Raw genomic sequence first — 18,648 nt, forward strand, 5'->3', positions numbered from 1 at the left:
GACGGGTTTCGGCTTCGACATTCATCCTACATATTTGCCTCGGCTTTATACGAGGTTAATTAAGAAATTTAAAGATGAGTGAGGGAGTTATTATGAGGTTAAATGGCAAACTCGTTTTCGGGGATTCATGTTCCAAGAATTTAAATTGCCGTTCTTCAGTTTTATTGGTTGGAGATAGCTGTGTCTGAGCAAATGTTCCCTTTGAAGTTGTGGCATGATGTGTTCACATTGTGTACATTTGAGGATTTAAAGGAAGCTAATAAAATAGATCATTTTTTTTTCACCGACTAACACTGTTAAACATTAAAGGATGAAATTTAAACTGATATCTTGAGTTAAATAATATTTTGTTATTTTTTACTGTTATGTGTGGCGAAATGTATTATTTTAACACAAAACAGTATTATTTTAACTCCATTGATTTAGTTAAATTAACATCATTAGCTAAATTAACGATATATTGAGTAGGAGCAGTGGCGACCTATAGGAATGATTAAATGACTCAAATTGAGTGTAATTTGACACTATATAATTTTAACAGTGAAGGAGAAACGTGCTCACTTAAGATATTCCGCAGCGAAGAATCGATACGTTTTTGATAAAAAAAGAAAAATCCTCGCAGCAAAGTTGAGTCAGAAATCTCCATAAAAAGTAAAAAAAAAATCTTGAAAATTTTCATTCTCCTTCTTGGAGCTCCGTTATCGTGGATCTGCTGCTAGATCGCTCCGTGACGTATCGATCTGTGCAGCGTGGACGATATCTCGCGGAAATCAAATCCGAGGAGGAAATTATACGTGATGACGGTCAAGTCACGCGGCAGAAGCCACGCAGGAGGGAAAAAGCCTCCCTTCGCTCACCCCCTTCCCTCTCGCGTTCGCGCATCGCATATCTCGAAAGTCCTTGGTATCCCACACTCTTTTCCTCCCTCTTTCTCTCTCGCGGTCCGCAGCTGCCGCGATAACGGCCGGTTTACACGGAAACCGGTAGCTTACCTACCGGGGCTAGTAGTCAAGTAGTCGGGCTTTATGCTAGGCCGCTTAACTCCGTTTTCGAACGAGTACTCGAGCAAAACGCTGTTTACACAGTCGCGAACTCGCTTTGGGCGACGGTCCGGTCGGCGGACGATCGGTCGCGATTATGCTAAAGGAATGCGCCTAAACCGGCATTCTTGAATTATCCCAGTCCGAGCCCGCCCTGTTGACGATGATCCCCGATGGGGGACCGATGAAAGCATAGCGCGAGGATAAACGATTATAACGGAACGTTGCATTTTGACGAGCGATAACGTGAATATCGAGAACGATATAATTCGGTTGTTATGGGTTGTCTCTTTACGCGGATGGTCTATTCCTCTCGGCGAGATTCCGACTATCCGTGGTGTGTAGAGCGGCCATAAACCGGCCTTGTGCAGCCAGTGTGGTTCACGTGCCGCACGGTATTCTTTATTCTTTCCCCTCTCTCTCTCTCTCTCTCTCTCTTTTTTTCTCTTTGAACATGAGTGTGCGCGTACTCCCTGTCATATCTCCGTCGACGACTATTAAACTCATTGTCATTGATGTTGCGGTACGCGGCACGACAAAAAATCTCTGCGACTCGCGACAGGTGACGTTCAAAACAGCGTTCGACAATACCTCCAGCTTTAATTTCTCGTGGGTCGAGGTATATAGGGCAGAGCCACGAGCCCGGAAGATTGTTTGTCGAGGCGAACAGAGAGATTTGCCTCATTGTGGCCTCATTGCCTCTTCAAAAGTTATAACGAAAGCTGTTCGCTTCTCTTTTGAATGTTCCGAGTATCATCATGTAGATTAATTGACATGAATCATTCAAGTCAGTAATTCTCACATTAATATCCACGTGACGAATAGTATGAGATGCTGAGAGAGTTTGAAGACCACGTGTTAATTCGGCTATATAGTCGACTGATCCAGCGAACAAAACTGTGTACACTTAAATATCAAAGGATGAAATTTAAACTAATAGGATCATACCTTCAGTAAAATAATTAACGTAACATTTTGTTAGTTTTAATTACCATGTGTATCGAAATTTAATATTTTAACACACGACAGTATTATTTTAACTCCATTAGTTTTTAGTTAAATTAACAGTATATTGAGTAGGAGCAGTGGCGACCTATAGACCTATAAGAATGGTTAAAGAGGACTCAAATTGAGTAATTTGACACTGCCGAATATGACGTTAAACGCTCGAATTAGGTTCTCCGAGATTTTTTACGCTATCGAGACGCAGGTTGAGACGAGCGCGGTCATTATTAGTTATTAACGGAGGCGATTATTTCGTCGCCGCAGGGTAAGGTTTAATTAGGCTCCGGTCTAATTCTCCGCATCGACACGGGAGGCGAGCCCGTTCATTAATAGGAAGAAAGAGAGAAAGAGAGACAAGGATACGATGGTACGGACTACGGAGTTCGCGGCTGCAGACGCATATTCAGCCGTTCCTGAAATATCGCAAACATCCTCCGAGGCCGGAACTCGCGGCGAGAACCGAGAGAACGAGAAGGGACGGAGAGATTCTCACGCGCCGGAATCGTGCGCGCGGAAGATTCCTGATCTTTCACGCCGCGCGCATTGGGTATAGCGTTCTGTCGATTTTATCTCCGATTATCTCTCGCTGTAACGATCGAGGCGAGGCGAGACGTAATTTTATTAGGGGCTGATAATTCCACCCCGCTGCGTCGGATGAAATTTTAAGTTCACGCTCATTCGTAACTTTTGCAGTGAAATTTTTCTGCTAATAGCTTAATCGCTATGCACTGTTAAATATTAAAAGATGAAATTTAAATACCTTGAGTTAAATAACATTTTGTTATTTTTAGCTATAGGTACTATATCGAAATTTATTCATGAATTAATTTTAACATAAAACAGTATTATTTTAACTCCATTGATTTATTTAAATTAACATTGTTTTAGTTAAATTAACGACATGTTGAATAGGAGCAGTGGCGACCTATAGGATGTTAAAAATGACTGAAATTGAGTATAATTTGACTGATTAGAACGATGACTTAGTAACTTGGTAACTCTACTATGTGGAAGTTACCGAGAGAGATTAACGCCGCGGTCTATGATGCTGTCGCGAAGAAACTCTGGTCGCGATTCGCGCGTCGCAACGTTTCGTTCCGACTGTCTTGCCACACGCCATTAGGTACGCAATGGGTACCTAAGCTCCTCGACATGTCGCGGGGTTTATTACCTAACGCGGCGAGCGGCGACGAGTCCGAAGCGCGTCGTCATAACGTTCTTACGTAACGACCGAAAGAGAGACAGGTGTGGATGCGAAATGTTCTTCGCGCGACCGCGTTTCTCTCCGTGTCCCTTCCGGCGGCGCGAGAAACCTCCAGAACCGCGTGTCGCCGAGATGTCTCGCGATCAAGTTTCGCGATCTCGGCTCGCGACTGGATGCTCGACATGCCGGCGAGGAGAGCGATCGAACGAATCGCGTGAGCGATCGTTTTCCATATTATTATGTAACAGAGTGCAGTGTCACGCAGAAACGATAATTGAGAGCGTAACGCCGAGAGAGATGAGAAACCGGGGGAAAAAAGGGGAGAGGTAAAGAACGCGATAGGGAAACGAATATGAAAGAAGGAGATCGAGAGGTGGTGACACGCATGCAAGCACGCACACTCACGCAAAGAGAATACAGATGCGAATACGTCGAAAAAAAAAAAAAGAAAAGAATTCAAGGCTGCGTGACGTACGTCATGCATTTATGCGTCAACAGAAACGTTACACGTCTCTAATCTCATCATAAATTTCATAAACTCGATCTTGGACTGGAGATCTCGGTCTCTTTTCCATCTTACGGAGCAGTAAAAGGATTTGTTTATCCACGTGATTATACATTAGTTAGATGCGGTCTGACTTTCAGGTCTAAGAGCCGATTTCACAGTCTCCGATTAATGTGATCCTCCGATTAAACTCACTCTGCATCTCTTTCTAACTGTCCCCCTAGAAAGAGACGAAGAGTGAGTTTAATCGGAGGATCAAGTTAATCAGAGACTGTGAAATCGGCCTTAACTGCCGTTTCTGAGACACCTCTGGCTCTCTTTTTTTTCGAGAGAGATCATCTGCCTCGGAATGGCGAGTATCACAGGTCACCAAGATTTTAACCTGTGCACCTTTAGTCGAGCGAAGATCTAAAGATACGCGATGACGAAATCCCGATCTTTTTATACCTCCTCTGCAGTTTTTTTTCCGTTATTTCTTAATAATTTAAATTAGAGGAGGCGCGGGCGACCTCAGCAGTCGGAAGTCACATATTTTTGCGTCTTGGGGGGACACGCGCTCGCGATAATTGCGAGTACCGACTGCCACCGGCGAGGCTTTGCAAATCGCTCGCGCCTAATTACGAGGCATCGATAGTCTCTTTTCCAGAGGGGGAGGGAGCTTTGCGTTACTCTGTTGTTCCGGCTCTTTAATCGCGCGCGACGCGGGATTACGCGAGCGTGACGGAACGAGCGAAATCGCGCGCGCGCGCGAGAATTTTGCAATTAAATACCGTTTAATTCCACGTCGACGGCGGCGGAGGAGCGCGCCGCGATTACCCGTTCCGCGAACGCGGTCTTCGCTCCCGCGGACAAGCCTGTGCCAATAACTATCATTTACATCGCCTCAAGGATCTCCCCCCGTAACGTCTCGCTCGTAATTCTTTTCACTCGCACATAATATAATACGTGCGTTGTCGTTTATCGGTGCCTATCTCGACCAGTCGTCTCTCGGAGTTATCCTCGAGCTATCCTCGAGTTATCCTCGACTTATCCTCGCGCGAATGTCGGACTTCACTTCCCGATCGAAATGAGAGCAAGCGTGGCGTGTAGCAGACAGCGCACTGGTCTGCTAAACCAAAGATCTCAGGTTCGAATCCAGTCCTGGTAGATTCAAAATAAATAAAAATTATCGCTTTGTCTCTCCTTCTCGACGGAATGGCAGGCAGTCCGTCAGGAGTATCCCTTGCCTCGAAACCCCCTCTACCTTGCCGTTCGCATTCGGCGTTAAACTGTAGGTCCTATGTGCTTGTGTACAACCTGCGTGCGCACCACAAGCACCATGACTTTGGGGGAGGCCTATGTCCGACGATAAGAGAAAAAAGAGCATCTGACGAATAATTATTCGTTTTATTCATGTTTATATGATTCAAATTTAATGGCGCAACAGTCCGACTCAAAAATAAAACGAATAATTATTTGTCCGATGTTCTTTTTTTTCTTATCGTTTGTTGATCTGGTTCAGTGGACAAATCAGATGGTGCGTCTTGATGTTGTGCAGTGGGTTCATCCATATCCATAACCTGAGCCGTTGAGCTTGAAGTTTCTTGTCTACATTAAAATGTAGCGTGATAAAGAAAATGAGACGAAAATCTTATTTAAAAATATTACAGTTATACACTTTTTTTTTATCGACACTCTCCTGGGATTGGGATATTCGACGTCGCTTCGTAGCGTTATCTGCGATTATCAGCGTCGAGATGAGAATTCGTTGAGAGTTTATATATAGCATTTTATTTTTCTCGTGAATGTATAAGTAAGACGGTTTCCTCTCGGGTTCTCCTTAATTAATTAATCCGACGAAATCTCTCACGCACGTGTCTTGTCGGACGCGCACAGAAAAAAAAGAAGTGTCAAATCAAAATTTATATACTCGTACAATTTATAATCTTCTTATAAGAATTTCAACTTTTTTTTTCTTGGTTGAAAACTATGTAAATGACTTCGTTCAAGCAAGTTGTCTTCGTTTGACGCAATATAATCTCATTTCAAGATTATACAGTAGATTGTTGCGTACATACGAGTATGTAAGTCTCGATTTGACACTTCTTTTTCTTCTGTGCGCGTTCTCCTGTTCGAATGCGCGAAATGTCTTCTTTCTCGTCCGTTTGAATTATAGAATTGGTTATCGCGTAATTCTGAGGTATTGATGTATTCGTACGTGACGAATACATCAATGTGACGCAACTGTAACGGAATCGACTCGAAGTCCGCCGAAAATATTGACAAGCTAAACGGGGACTCCGCGTTTTTACCTCGATCCCCTTCGTCTCTTGTTTTACGCACCTGATCCGCGTGGCGGAAGAACGAAACGTGTGATCTCGCGCCACTCCAGCGAAATTTCTTCACCGGAAGGCTTTACGCAGCGAATTCCAGCCGGATTATTTTTCCTCGCGGACACGCCGCCACTTCCGGTGTGCTGCACGACGCGACGTAGAGCACCGGTAGAGCCAGCCGTAACCGGATTTGACCAGAGAGGCGGAATCTCACGAATGCGTAATTTCGTGGAGAGATTTTTTAACTCTTTCATTAACTCGCGCACTCGTAAAATTCCGATAAATCAATTCGCACGCGCGTGTATGCGCGCGTGTTATGCATATTAAAAAGAAATTAATAAATGTCAAACTAATAAATTAATAAATACGAATTTATATAAATCGGAATGCAAATTTTGAATTTTACAAATTTATTATTAAAATAAAAATATATACATCAATTTAACAAATGTATTATATCAATATGATAGAAATTTAATAAATCGAAATGTAAATTTCGAATTTATTAAATTCCACTGGTGGATTTTCTCTCGTCATTGGTGGGGAAGTAAAATCCATGTTAATCTCGGATGAGCCGTTATAGATAAACGTTCGAAAAAGGTTGCGACTCGGCCGCTGGATTCCATCTCGTTCTGCAATTCGCAGTTCTGGAAGTAACGTGAGTTTTTTGTTTACTCTTCCACAGGCCTAGCCCGGGCGGTGTCGGCGACAACGGCGTTCAGGGTGTTCGCGGCAAGGGTGGTCTGCCGCACGTGATTTACTGCCGACTCTGGCGCTGGCCGGACCTGCAGTCGCACCACGAGCTGAGGGCGATCGAGCACTGCGAGTACGCCTTCACCCAGAAGTGCGACGAGGTCTGCGTGAACCCTTATCATTATCAACGAATACAAACGCCAGGTACGCGGGGGAGGGAAGGGGCAGACAGAACATAAAAACCTTATTATCCTAGAGCATCCTAAAATTAGACAAGGATATAATTGTTGTACGAATTAAATGTTTAGCGGTTTTTTAAATCCATTTTTTTTAAAGAGACCGCAACTACCATTAGAAAAAACTGCCTCAAAATTAAACCTCTATTGTCTTCAAACTTTATAGAGTATAGTTTACTTATACAAAAGTTGAAGAAAAGATAAAATTTATACCAAATCCCTCCCTGTGAGGGTGAAAGGGCGATCAACGGCATCCGTTTTGCTCGAATTACGTTCTCTCTTTTTCTTTCTCTCCCTTCTCCTCCTCCTCTCTCTCTCTCTCTTTCTTTCTCTTTCTCTCTTCTCTCTCTATTTCCGTTCCTCTTTCTCGGGAGAGGGCTGTTAATCGGCCGTTACGACCGTAAGCATAGCGAGACTAGATCGCGTGACTATATCGCGGCGCACGAAACTTTGCAGTTTTGCCGGCCATTCTCGTGCCGCGGCACAACCTAGCCAGCGACGAGAACACCGTTCTCTATAACACCTCCCTCGAGGAGCTCAGCGTCAGCGTGCCGGAGAACACGAGCTTCCACGCGACATTGAATCACCAGCACAATCAGCAGCAGGGTATACCGCAGTCCTCGCAGCAGCAACAGCAGCAACAGCAGCAGCAGCAGCAACCAAATAATCCGTACCAAGGAATGCAGGTCGGTAACTGGAACGGATCGCGTTAACAAGTTGGCTTGCCCGATTTATTACCCCATGAAGAAACTCATTTTTATCACTCTTATTTTTTTAATTACTTGTCTACGCTATAAATACGTTATAAATAATAATATATTATAAATATAGATAATTAATATATTATTTGGCTCCATGCGCGAACCATATATATCCCATAACATCGATTTTTATATAGACTATGTAGATAAATAGTTTACAATATCCTATGCTGTATAATAAGGAAACGGACCGTCAGATTCGGAAATGTGACACCATGGATTTATTTATGTTCAGAGCATGCAGGCAACGAGTCCGGCTAGCGTCGGGAGCCTGGGAAGCGTGCAGGGCTCGCCTCATCCCGCCCCAGGATCCATGGATCCGCCGGCAGATACGCCGCCGCCGGGCTACATTAGCGAAGACGGCGACAATATGGACCACAACGATAACATGTCCCTGTCACGCTTGTCGCCTAGCCCTGTAGACGCGCAGCCGGTTATGTATTGCGAGCCCGCGTTTTGGTGAGAGCCCGACTGATTATTGGATAACGCGCGTGGTGTACCCTCTTAAATACATAAACAGACGCAGGAGAACACGTTGCACGTTGTCCGCAAGACAATTTCGATCGCGAGAACTTTTAATTCTCTTCCGAGTGATCGAGAGCGATGATGAAGTTACAAAACGAAGGTCCCCCTTTGGATATGATTAATATTGACGTAAGATAAATTGGATAAGAGATTGATAATTAATTAACGTAAGAATATTAAAAAGCGGAAATGAAACCGACGAATTAATTTGCATAATATCCGCGATGTGAAGCTTCTGCTTTTCTTATGATTCCCCTTCGTCACGCCACACGCGCTGCTCACTCGTAATACCTTTGCTTTGCTTGCCAGGTGTTCAATTAGTTATTACGAGTTAAACACGAGAGTGGGCGAGACGTTTCACGCGTCACAGCCGAGTATAACCGTGGATGGTTTCACCGATCCAAGCAATTCAGAGCGCTTCTGCCTCGGCTTGCTGTCCAATGTGAATCGCAACACGGTGGTCGAGCAGACTAGACGACACATCGGCAAGGGTGTCAGGCTGTATTACATCGGTGGCGAGGTGTTCGCCGAGTGTTTGAGCGACTCGAGTATCTTCGTGCAGAGTCCGAACTGCAATCAGCGTTACGGCTGGCACCCGGCCACCGTTTGCAAAATACCGCCAGGTAAACGAAGAAATTACTGCCTCCTTCAATATGTATATATTAGTTTGAAGATAATTTCTTCTTCAAGTTTTTCAATTACGAATTTATCCATGCGCCTTGTTTTGGATTTGTGTAAGCGTATTAACACAGGGATTGAAAATTATCAGCTGACTTGGGTTCTTACATTTTCTTTCGTCCTTTCCCCGTATTTATTAATCTCATTTGAAATTAGTAATTTATCGGAAGTCTTCAAGATCTTCCATGTGCGTTTTTCAACGAGATTCGTCTTCGATGATATCCGTCCTGATGATATATACCTGATTTATTCAGTAATTATTGTTCCAACGAATAATTAACGTCTTTTATCTGTATAAAACAATCATTACTTAAATAATATGATGACTTGTGTTTTGTTCGTTGTTCTCGGAATCGATGTGAAATTTATTTTTGTTGGCATGCAGGATGCAATCTGAAGATCTTCAACAACCAGGAATTCGCGGCGTTGCTATCACAGTCGGTGTCGCAGGGCTTCGAAGCGGTGTACCAGTTGACGCGTATGTGCACAATCCGGATGAGCTTCGTGAAGGGCTGGGGCGCGGAATACCGCCGTCAGACAGTCACCTCGACTCCCTGCTGGATCGAGCTGCATTTAAACGGGCCGCTGCAGTGGCTCGACAGGGTACTCACACAGATGGGCTCGCCCCGTCTACCCTGTTCCTCGATGTCCTAAGTCTTTGCATCCTCCATCCGTTCGTTCGTGAGAGAAGAACACGAGAAAATATCCTTCGTGTGCTCATCGTCGTCATCGACATCATCGATCGATCGATCCATCCATTTGTTTCTTTGTCGCGTACAGTATGTGAAAGTTAAATCCGTTGTTCAGAGTTCCCTGGAACGAACGCCGCCAAGTGACGCATGCAAGAAAAAGGTGACGTACGATCTTTGCGCTCGAAGATGCAGTCAGCAATTGGAAGAGAATGAAAGGCTCAGGCACAACGATACCAAGTTTCCTTCGCGCTGAAATCGCGGCAGTGGCTTTCTCGAATTGTCCCGCGATCGACCACGACGTGTGAAATGCGTGAAGATGCAAAATTGAAACGGCGACTCGCTCGCGTGGCAGTATATAAATATTATAGTAGATATATTAAAGCTTGATGTCCTACCACGATTCATTGTGATCGAAAAGAGGAGACACGGTGACGCGCAAGGACGCGAACGAGACACGCGGAGCTTCGCCTCGACGCACTTGTATCGCGCGCATGTGCACCGCGTACAAGATATATCCAGGGTGATCATAATCCGAGTTTAGTCGATTCGTAATAAGAAACAAACAGAAAATGAGAGAGAGAGAGAGAGAAAGAGAGAGAGTGATAGATATTTATATATATATTATATATATATATATATATATATATATATGTATATATGTACCGCGCGTTAACAGAGCTCAGTCTTTTGCATATTTTTATTGCTTATTCAGGCAGACACAACTATTACAGTCGTACTACAGTATACGCCAAACCTTTACCAGATATAATATACATTATACATAATATGTATGTGTGTGTGTTGACTTTACTAGCTCGCTATAGTGGAAGGAGTCCACTTGAATATTCTATATCCACATAAACACGGAAAACACAGCATACACACAAAAAACACCCACACACATACACACACACACACGTATATACATACATGTATATATGTTATGTTTTACGATATTTGTTACGGAAGATTACGATAGCATATATCGACGGGAATACCCAAAATTGTTTGCGTTGTGTAAGACTTTCCAGTTCGCAACATAATATCTATCTAAAATCAATATATATACATATATCAGGAATACATTGATATGTATTTTCTAGTAAATTAACAATACGCGCTATACGACTCACTCGGACTATGTACATTTAACGCGATTGCTTATGAGAGTTTAGCACATTGAGTATATTCACCCTGTTGTTATGTATATTTTCTTTGATAACAAAAGAAACGTAGACGTTTTTAAAAATGAAAGATTTATGCATGGAGAAATCTTTTTTAATATATATACATATTTAATATATTTAATTCATATGTTGTATTTTTCTTTATTTTTTTTTTTACTCTTTTTAGATCTCTTGGACCAAATAAATAAATTTTGCCTTGTCTAACGGTAAAGGTAACAGTACATGCATCTAAATTATTATTACGAGTACCCAGGTGTGTCTTCTTATCCTCTCTATTGTTTCCGATGAATATTGATTCCGTACTTGAAATATCACGGAGACTTATCCTCGCGTTGGGATCTGCCACCTAAATATTTGCCTTAGACATTATTAGGGATTTACAGTTCTCCTGCCTGTACGGTTATCGCGAAAAAATAGAATTACCAATTCGCCTTAATCCCTAAAATTCTGGCTACTCCTCGAGTTTTGAATCTTCTGACATTTTCTTCTTGTATTCCGATTGGCAGTTTACGTCCTTTCTCGGGTAACTCCCGAATGCGAATGCGAGCGCTCTCACCTTGAAAGGAAGACTGAAGCCTTCCCTGCGAATTCAGTTCTTTGTTGTCTACAGAATCGTAAACGAAGTATCGCCGAACGTAAGATCGTGTCATGTAATGTTGTGTGAACCATCACAGTTGACAGTTTGACGAGGCAAGTAAAAAAAAAAGTGTACACCGCCTAAATGAGGAATAAAAATGAAATGTAAGGATTGTGTTTTCTTAATTATCAAGAGTGGCGTGAACATTGTGTAGGAAAAAAGACGTACCGAGTTTCTTTCTCTTAAGGAGAAACAAATCGATGTCTTAAAAATGAGACCCGTTCGTCTCTGTTTAAGTTTTGTCGGGCTGTGTCTGTGGGCAATGTTGACAATACGAGAGATTCAAGGGTACCGGCAGCAGTTCTGGAATTCGTTTTACAACAATCAGATGAGGCCGATGAAGCCGGCGAGCAACGCGATGCAATTCCCGTGGTACTATTCTCGCCTACGGTATCCGTACCGTTACCTGGGCATGCCGATCAATAACATGCGGCCGTACGCTTCTGACCCTCGGCCTCAGAAGGGCAGGAGACCGACAGGCAGTGGCCGATGGATCAATTCGGGAAACGGGATTGCCGACGGATTCGCGGGAATTAATTTTCAACCTGTGCCGATGATCGCGTTCCCAACAATGCCTCAACAAGTGACTCAGCGAGAACGAGGAACCTCGCCCAACGAGAAGAGCGAAGAATCGCCAGCAGATCGTGATGTTTCTTCGACATCTGAGTATCCGGCGGTGTTTCAAGAAACAACACGAGCTCAACAAAAAGAAGAGAATCCACGAGAGGAATCTCCGACGAGCGAACCGATCGAACTTGACCGCGAATCGGTTCCTCCTGCCTGTCAAGAAGATTGCGAAGGCGCTCGCAACGACAGTATTTCGATTCTAATTGAAGAAGCTCTGCGGAATGGTGAGTTACGTTCCGACCAATGGATCAGATGGCGGAACGCCACGATGAAACAGGGAGCGCACAAAAGCGAGCAGCGTGAGGAAGATAATACCCGAAAGAAATCGACGTTCGGGTCGGCTGAGTCCGATCGTGGACCGGGGTCGTCCTGTCGAGGGAATTGCGCGGACGATCCTGGGAGCGATAGCCCGAAGGTCGTCGACGAAACCCTGGGCAACGGCGAGTCGTCGCGTCACGACGAATGGATCGGGAAACAGAATGTCACGAGGAGACGCGAGACAGAAGTAAAGAAACCGTCCAGGTGGGACGACGTCGTTCAAGGATCACGGGGCCCGCGCCCGGGCCCGGGCCCGGTTCCCGTTTGCAGCAACTCGACGTTCTGCATGCACGCGACTCACTACCCGGAGGAGCTGGTGAACCGGGCGATTCAGGGGAACGACAGCCTGAGATTGTTTCAGAGCGTCGACCCGGTGTCCGAGGTCGGTGACAGGCTGGAGTTCGACGAGCTGAACGACTCGCCGTTCTGCAGACGTGCGGCTGATCTACCCGAGATCGGCGGAGACGATGGACCGGCGCTGGCTCTACGTCGTCAACCAGGACAACCTGCGGCAGGGCGTGCGCATCGAGATGTGCGCGAAGGAGGGCAGCGTCTGCGGCGACCTGGACGACTATTTACCGGGCGGTTGCAAGGCCTTCTGCAAGCAGAAATACGTCTACCGGGAGCTCGTGGCGGTGGACGGCGGGATCGTGAAGAAAGACAGTTTCAGATTCCCGTCCAGCTGCTGTTGCCACCGAGAGTTCGTCAGATGACCGATCGAAGGAAGCGCGAGTGAGAGACGACGAGTCCGTTCTCTCCCACGTTCTTACGCTCAATTTTACGTCTAATCAAGTCTAATGATTTCCAAAGTGATATCGACGAGAATTTATTTTTGACATTTAGCGTGTCCGTAGTGTAAAATTTAACGTGATTATCTCGATTGTGCTACAGTTGTCCGACTTGAGGACACCTCCCGTTATCGCGGCACAAGAATATCTTATGCTCACGCTATAGCGTCGTAATCTTCGATAAGAAATGCATAAACGAAATCCCTGAATCGTCACAAGATGAGAAATGTCGTTTGAACGAGAGTTTCGAAGTGGGAATGCAATTTCTCGACAGCCTTACGTTCACTTCCGTTTTTCTCGCGTCGTTTCACGGTTTTTACTGTACGATGATCGCTAATGACTAGAGTAATCTCTAATTATTCACTTTTCAGTCGAGGTCGATTGGGACGATGACATGCGGTAAATGGGACGTCATAATAAATATAATGATCCTTTAACAAGATAAGATCAATCGTTATTAATTTCAACCAATTATTATCGTTCGCTTAGCAGTTATTAAATCTACAAAATGAGATTTGGATTAGATTATCAATTCTGTTCGTCGGCGACTTGTTCCCATTTAACCGGAGATCTCAGTCGACCCGTTCAAACCCGTCTCTTGTGATTTGTGTTAAATTTTAGCCCGAGACTTGCGTATGTGTCATTTTATGCATTTTAAAGGAACGATCACAGTGATTTTTTTGTTTTCAAGTCGACGAAACGCGACGAGAGGCGCTTCTGCGTTAGCGAAGAGTTACTAACGGCTTGGTCTGCGAGTTTTTGCTCCGAACGACGATCTTTGAATACCGCTGAACCAGGCCGGACGAATTCTCGACGAGCGGAAGGGACGAGGTGGAAGATTGCGTTAAAGAATAAATCGCGTTACGTTACCTATCGGCGCCCGGGGCTGGACGGGGCACCGTGGAGGAAGTACCACGTGTAACTCGAATGCAAATAACGAAACTTCAACAGGCCGACTCTAAACATCGCGCGGTCACGCGAGCACGTTTGTACTTTTATTTCGAATTTAGACACGAATGAGGTCTTGTTGAATACTCGGGCTTGCGTGCGATTGAAACACCGTCCAGTCCCGTCACGCTGAATTTATACATACACGATCTGACTTGTAGTGAGATAGAAGAGAGTCGAAGGGAGAAGCATACAGTGTGAATGAAAGAGAGCGTGAAAGAAAGAGAGAGAGAGAGAGAGAGAGAGAGAGAGAGAGAGAGAGAGAGAGAGAGAGAGAGAGAGAGAGAGAGAGAGAGAGAGAGAGAGAGAGAGAGGAATGGGAGAGCAATTATCCAGATTGTACCGCCACTTCGTAGCTTAATTTCTTAGATAAGCGTGCCGGACTCTCGCGGGAGCGACGTCTCCGCCGCGAAAGTCGCGTCTCGTTGAGTCGACGCAGAAGAAAAGTGTCAAATCAAGACTTGTATGCTGGTATATACGCAAGAAGCTATAATCTTGAAATGAGATATATATACGTAACGTTGAACGAAGAAAACTTGCTTCAATGAAGTCATTTATATACAGTTAAAAAGAAAAAAAGTTGAAATGAAAAGTTAAAATTCTTATAAGAAGATTATAAATTGTAGATTGCGTATACACGAGTATGTAAGTTTTAATTTAACACTTCTTTTTTCTGTATAGACAGAAGCGGCAACGGGATGGGGGTAGAGGGGCGCAGCATTGCGCGATTATTAAAACGGAGAGTTCAGGGTTTATTTTCTTACGATGTGTGCACATCTCTGTCGCGCGCGGTCGACTTGTACCACCGCTCATAAATATTCGTTTACCCGCCGTTGTAAACTCGCAGCAACAAACCTCCCTTGCACATTCCATCAGACCAGTTGGTGAGATTTTAGGACGAATCGGTCGCGCTTGTCCACGGTGCGGTCCATACATCGCAAAAACGTCTTACTTTTTTTCCCCTCTACGTCTTCACCTCTTTGAGAAACATGAGAGGAAGGTGAATGGATACTTATGAGCGGTGCTTTTCGGGCGGAGAGCCGACGAAAGCCACGTGAAAGCCCGGCGTATCTCAGTCGTCGGGCAGCTCGAATCACCCCCCGATCGCCCTGATCGCCGGTATCGAACGTTGCTCTCCTTCTCGTGAACATACGCACGACACGTACACGCACGTTACGTGCACGCATACTCTCTCCTTCCTCGATTCAACGCGATCGTCGTTGAACGTGGGCACGGCCACGGGTACGACCTCGTGACGCGCGAAGGAACACCGTGGAATCGACGTCGCGTTCGTGATGAACTCTGTCAAAACCCGACGCTTTTGACACAGAGACACCTCCTCGCACAGACTGCCATTAGAGTATCGAGTTAAGATGATAATTAACAGATATGGGGGAACCGAGCTCGCTTAATTCCCCTCCCGCGCGCGACCCCATTCGATCGTTAGAGATATTCGATGAAATATTGATTGAAAAGCGGGCCCCCCCCCCCCCCCTCTCGCATATCATTCGATATATTGTTGCATCGTGATCTCGCGGTGCACAGGATGGACGGCGGAGTTTACCCGGACGTCTCTCACGTCCGGGAACCCCTCCCCCCCCCCCCCCCCGCGTGTCGCGTATCCGTGACCGAAATACGGCCCGGTAAAAAAAAAGGAAAGTCGAGCGCATCCTGCACTATGACATATCATTTATTCTCGCGCAATATTGTATGTACAGACACGGCGGAGGAGAAAGAAAATCGCTGCGCGAACGTTGCATCGATCATTCGTGTGGGGACCGTTTAGGGGGACAACTGTGATAGCCGCGCCCAGCTTCGAGAAGGAGCAACGTTCTACTTGTGATTGCGCTTATTAATTAATCGTTCCCGTTATACCGATTCGCGCGCACGACGATAGGGGACGACGCGACGTCTCCCCGCGCAACAGGCGCAGCATATCGCGAGGAATTTTTTTAAAACAGCCTTTGTTTCGTCTACCGAGAGTTTATCGAGGATCTCGTCACTTGCCAGCGTTATTTTTCCCCTCTTTCTCGTTCAAGTAGAGCTCTCCCCCTCTTTGAGCCCTCTTTAAACAATTTCTATCATTTGCGAAATTGACGGACAATCAAATCCCTTCTCCGATCGCGAAATCAAATCTCCAATCCCTCGTAATCTCGAATTCTAGTCCTCCTTTTCGAATGAAAAGAAAAAAAAGTGGAACGTCGAACGATGCGGGAATAGAAAGAAATTATCAAACGTGTACATTTAGGTCCTACGAATTTTAAATAAATTATCTCGGATGGGGGATTCCCGAATCCCCGGAGCTTTTTTTCTCGCATATCCGTCGCAGGATCGTTTGACGATGTTGTAACATGTCGTCGTCGCGTTGTATACTTGACGCGTATACGAACTTTCGAATCGAGCAGCCCGACGATCTTTAATTCTCTATACATACTATACACGCATATATATATATGAACTACTTATATATAAATATTATATTTCTTGTATGAGCAATCGCGTCCGTGCCGTGGAAATAGATGAGGAATAACTTTGCGTGACAAAAGGGAAATTGGAAATCTTTATATCACTCGTAAATAAGGCTCGTACGCATAACGGATGAAATTCTTGGCTCGCAGTTTTCTTTTCTGCGGCATGGACTCGACTTTTTATGAAAATACGAGAGACGAAAATGTGTGTGTGAGAGGGAGAGAGAGAGAGAGAGAGAGAGAGAATGAGAGAATGGACAAGACCGTTGTACGACATGGAATATCGAGCCTGAGACTGTATAATAATTATAAATAAATGTACATGTTAAGACCAAGAGAAGGATAGATGTCCTGGCACGTTTTCTCTAGACATAATATTGTTTAACAATATTTTATCGATTTCTTAACATTTTGATAAAATATCCTGCGTTTCTTCGTAATCGCTTCCTTCTCTTCCTGTGGGATTTGAACGTAAATCTTGCATTAACGAGAAATATTTAATAAAACCAAGTCCCAGTTAATTGAATCAACGTTTTATTAAAAACAATGATCTTACAAATGCTCTGAGATGGCACTAATACATCCTAATACACAGATTCGTATAATGTTGACAGAATATATTGTATATTTGTGTGATAATTACAGCACGGTATGTTTGTCGCGTAAAATGAAAAAATAATATCGAATAGCAAGGGAGAAAAATTGCACTAAAATATTTTAATTTGTCAAAAGCACCGAGGAGGGTTTAATAGGGTTTCAGGCGATTGCGTCGTGAAGAGATTTGCGATGAACAACTGCAGTACATATGGGTACAATCTACATGTGCCACTTGTGCTTCAGGTTCAACGACTAATTCAAATAACTCGACTTTACGGGGGCAAAGACGGGATGAGCATTATCAACGATATATGATTGATGAACGTCAAGTTACGACCCGAATCTATCTAATAACGTTAAAAACCTCAACTAAGTTCGCTTGTTTCCGTTCAGCGAAACTCTTTGGCTCGCCCTCGTTCGCAGCGTTTGCTGTCTTTTCGAGGAAAACTTTCGATCAGAACTAATTTATAAAACCCATCTCTTTGAGCATAGTGATAACAGAAAATTTAGTCTTAATCCTAGATTGTTTAAATATGGTTTTTATGAATCAGCCGTTGTTTGACGGCGGTCGATATAGTTAACCCTTTAATGTCATTCCTCGGTGTAATTTTTCCCCTTAATCGATTTAGTATTAAAGAAATGGCGTGCGATATATCATGAAATCGGGTTACGATGCATCAGCAATCGCGACTGCGCGCGCCAGAAGGAACTATTAAATAATCGATAAAACTAATTGTAAGCTAAGTCGTGGTGCAAAGTAACGCAAACATCCTCTGATATATCAATCGCTAGCGAAAGTTTTCCCGGAAAAGAATTCGTTCAAGAATGCCGTCGCATTCGCTGCACCGTTTCTCGTTTATTCGCACGACTAGAATCTCTCCCTTTTGATGAGATGATCTATCGTTTCTAGGGGGAGAAGAAGCTATTACATATTCGCGGACTCACGAAGCGTACACGTCTTGCTCGAAGCCGATCCTGTCTTCGACGAAAATCCAATGGACTATATACTGTACTGAAATATGAACTCCCTAGCGTCCGGGTACCAAGAAGAAAAAAACGGGTTGCTCTGTTTCCATTTCCTGCTCTGTTTAGCGAACTTTTGATCGGTCAATGGTATTCAATTGTTCTCGGAAAGTACAGCACAGAAAAGGACAAGTTGAAATTCTCCATCTCGTTTGTCCCGTTTTCTTCTAGAATAGAGTTCACATTCCAGTCTATATTCTATAGTTCCCATCGCGTTTGCAACCCCTGTCTGTACCAAGTGCTGAATTCCACGTGATTGAAGCGCGCGGTCTTGCAAGCGCGCCTACGAATCGAGGACATGATCCTTCAGACGTACAAGTCGTTCGCGCTCCAACAGAGGAACGTGCCGCGAAATTTATACGCAATTGCAAATTGCCTGATACGACATAGGTACAAACCGCAAA

General features: G+C 44.4%; 1 protein-coding gene across 1 annotated transcript in view; it reads left to right on the forward strand.

The window, feature by feature from the left end:
* The window catches only part of Smox (Smad on X), a 32,229-nt gene extending 15,265 nt beyond the window's left edge, over positions 1-16,964 (forward strand). The window contains exons 2-6 of the mRNA XM_071715825.1: positions 6,752-6,963; positions 7,452-7,681; positions 7,992-8,215; positions 8,591-8,904; positions 9,345-16,964. Coding sequence (XP_071571926.1) covers positions 6,752-6,963; positions 7,452-7,681; positions 7,992-8,215; positions 8,591-8,904; positions 9,345-9,613 — 1,249 coding nt within the window. The 3' untranslated portion in view covers positions 9,614-16,964. The remainder of the gene's footprint in view (positions 1-6,751; positions 6,964-7,451; positions 7,682-7,991; positions 8,216-8,590; positions 8,905-9,344) is intronic.
* The last annotated feature ends 1,684 nt before the right edge of the window (positions 16,965-18,648 follow it).

The sequence above is a fragment of the Temnothorax nylanderi genome, unplaced genomic scaffold (genome assembly GCF_030848795.1).
Source record: "Temnothorax nylanderi isolate EJ_2023f unplaced genomic scaffold, tnyl_v1.0 TNYL_tig0172_pilon, whole genome shotgun sequence".
Classification (NCBI taxonomy): domain Eukaryota; kingdom Metazoa; phylum Arthropoda; class Insecta; order Hymenoptera; family Formicidae; genus Temnothorax; species Temnothorax nylanderi.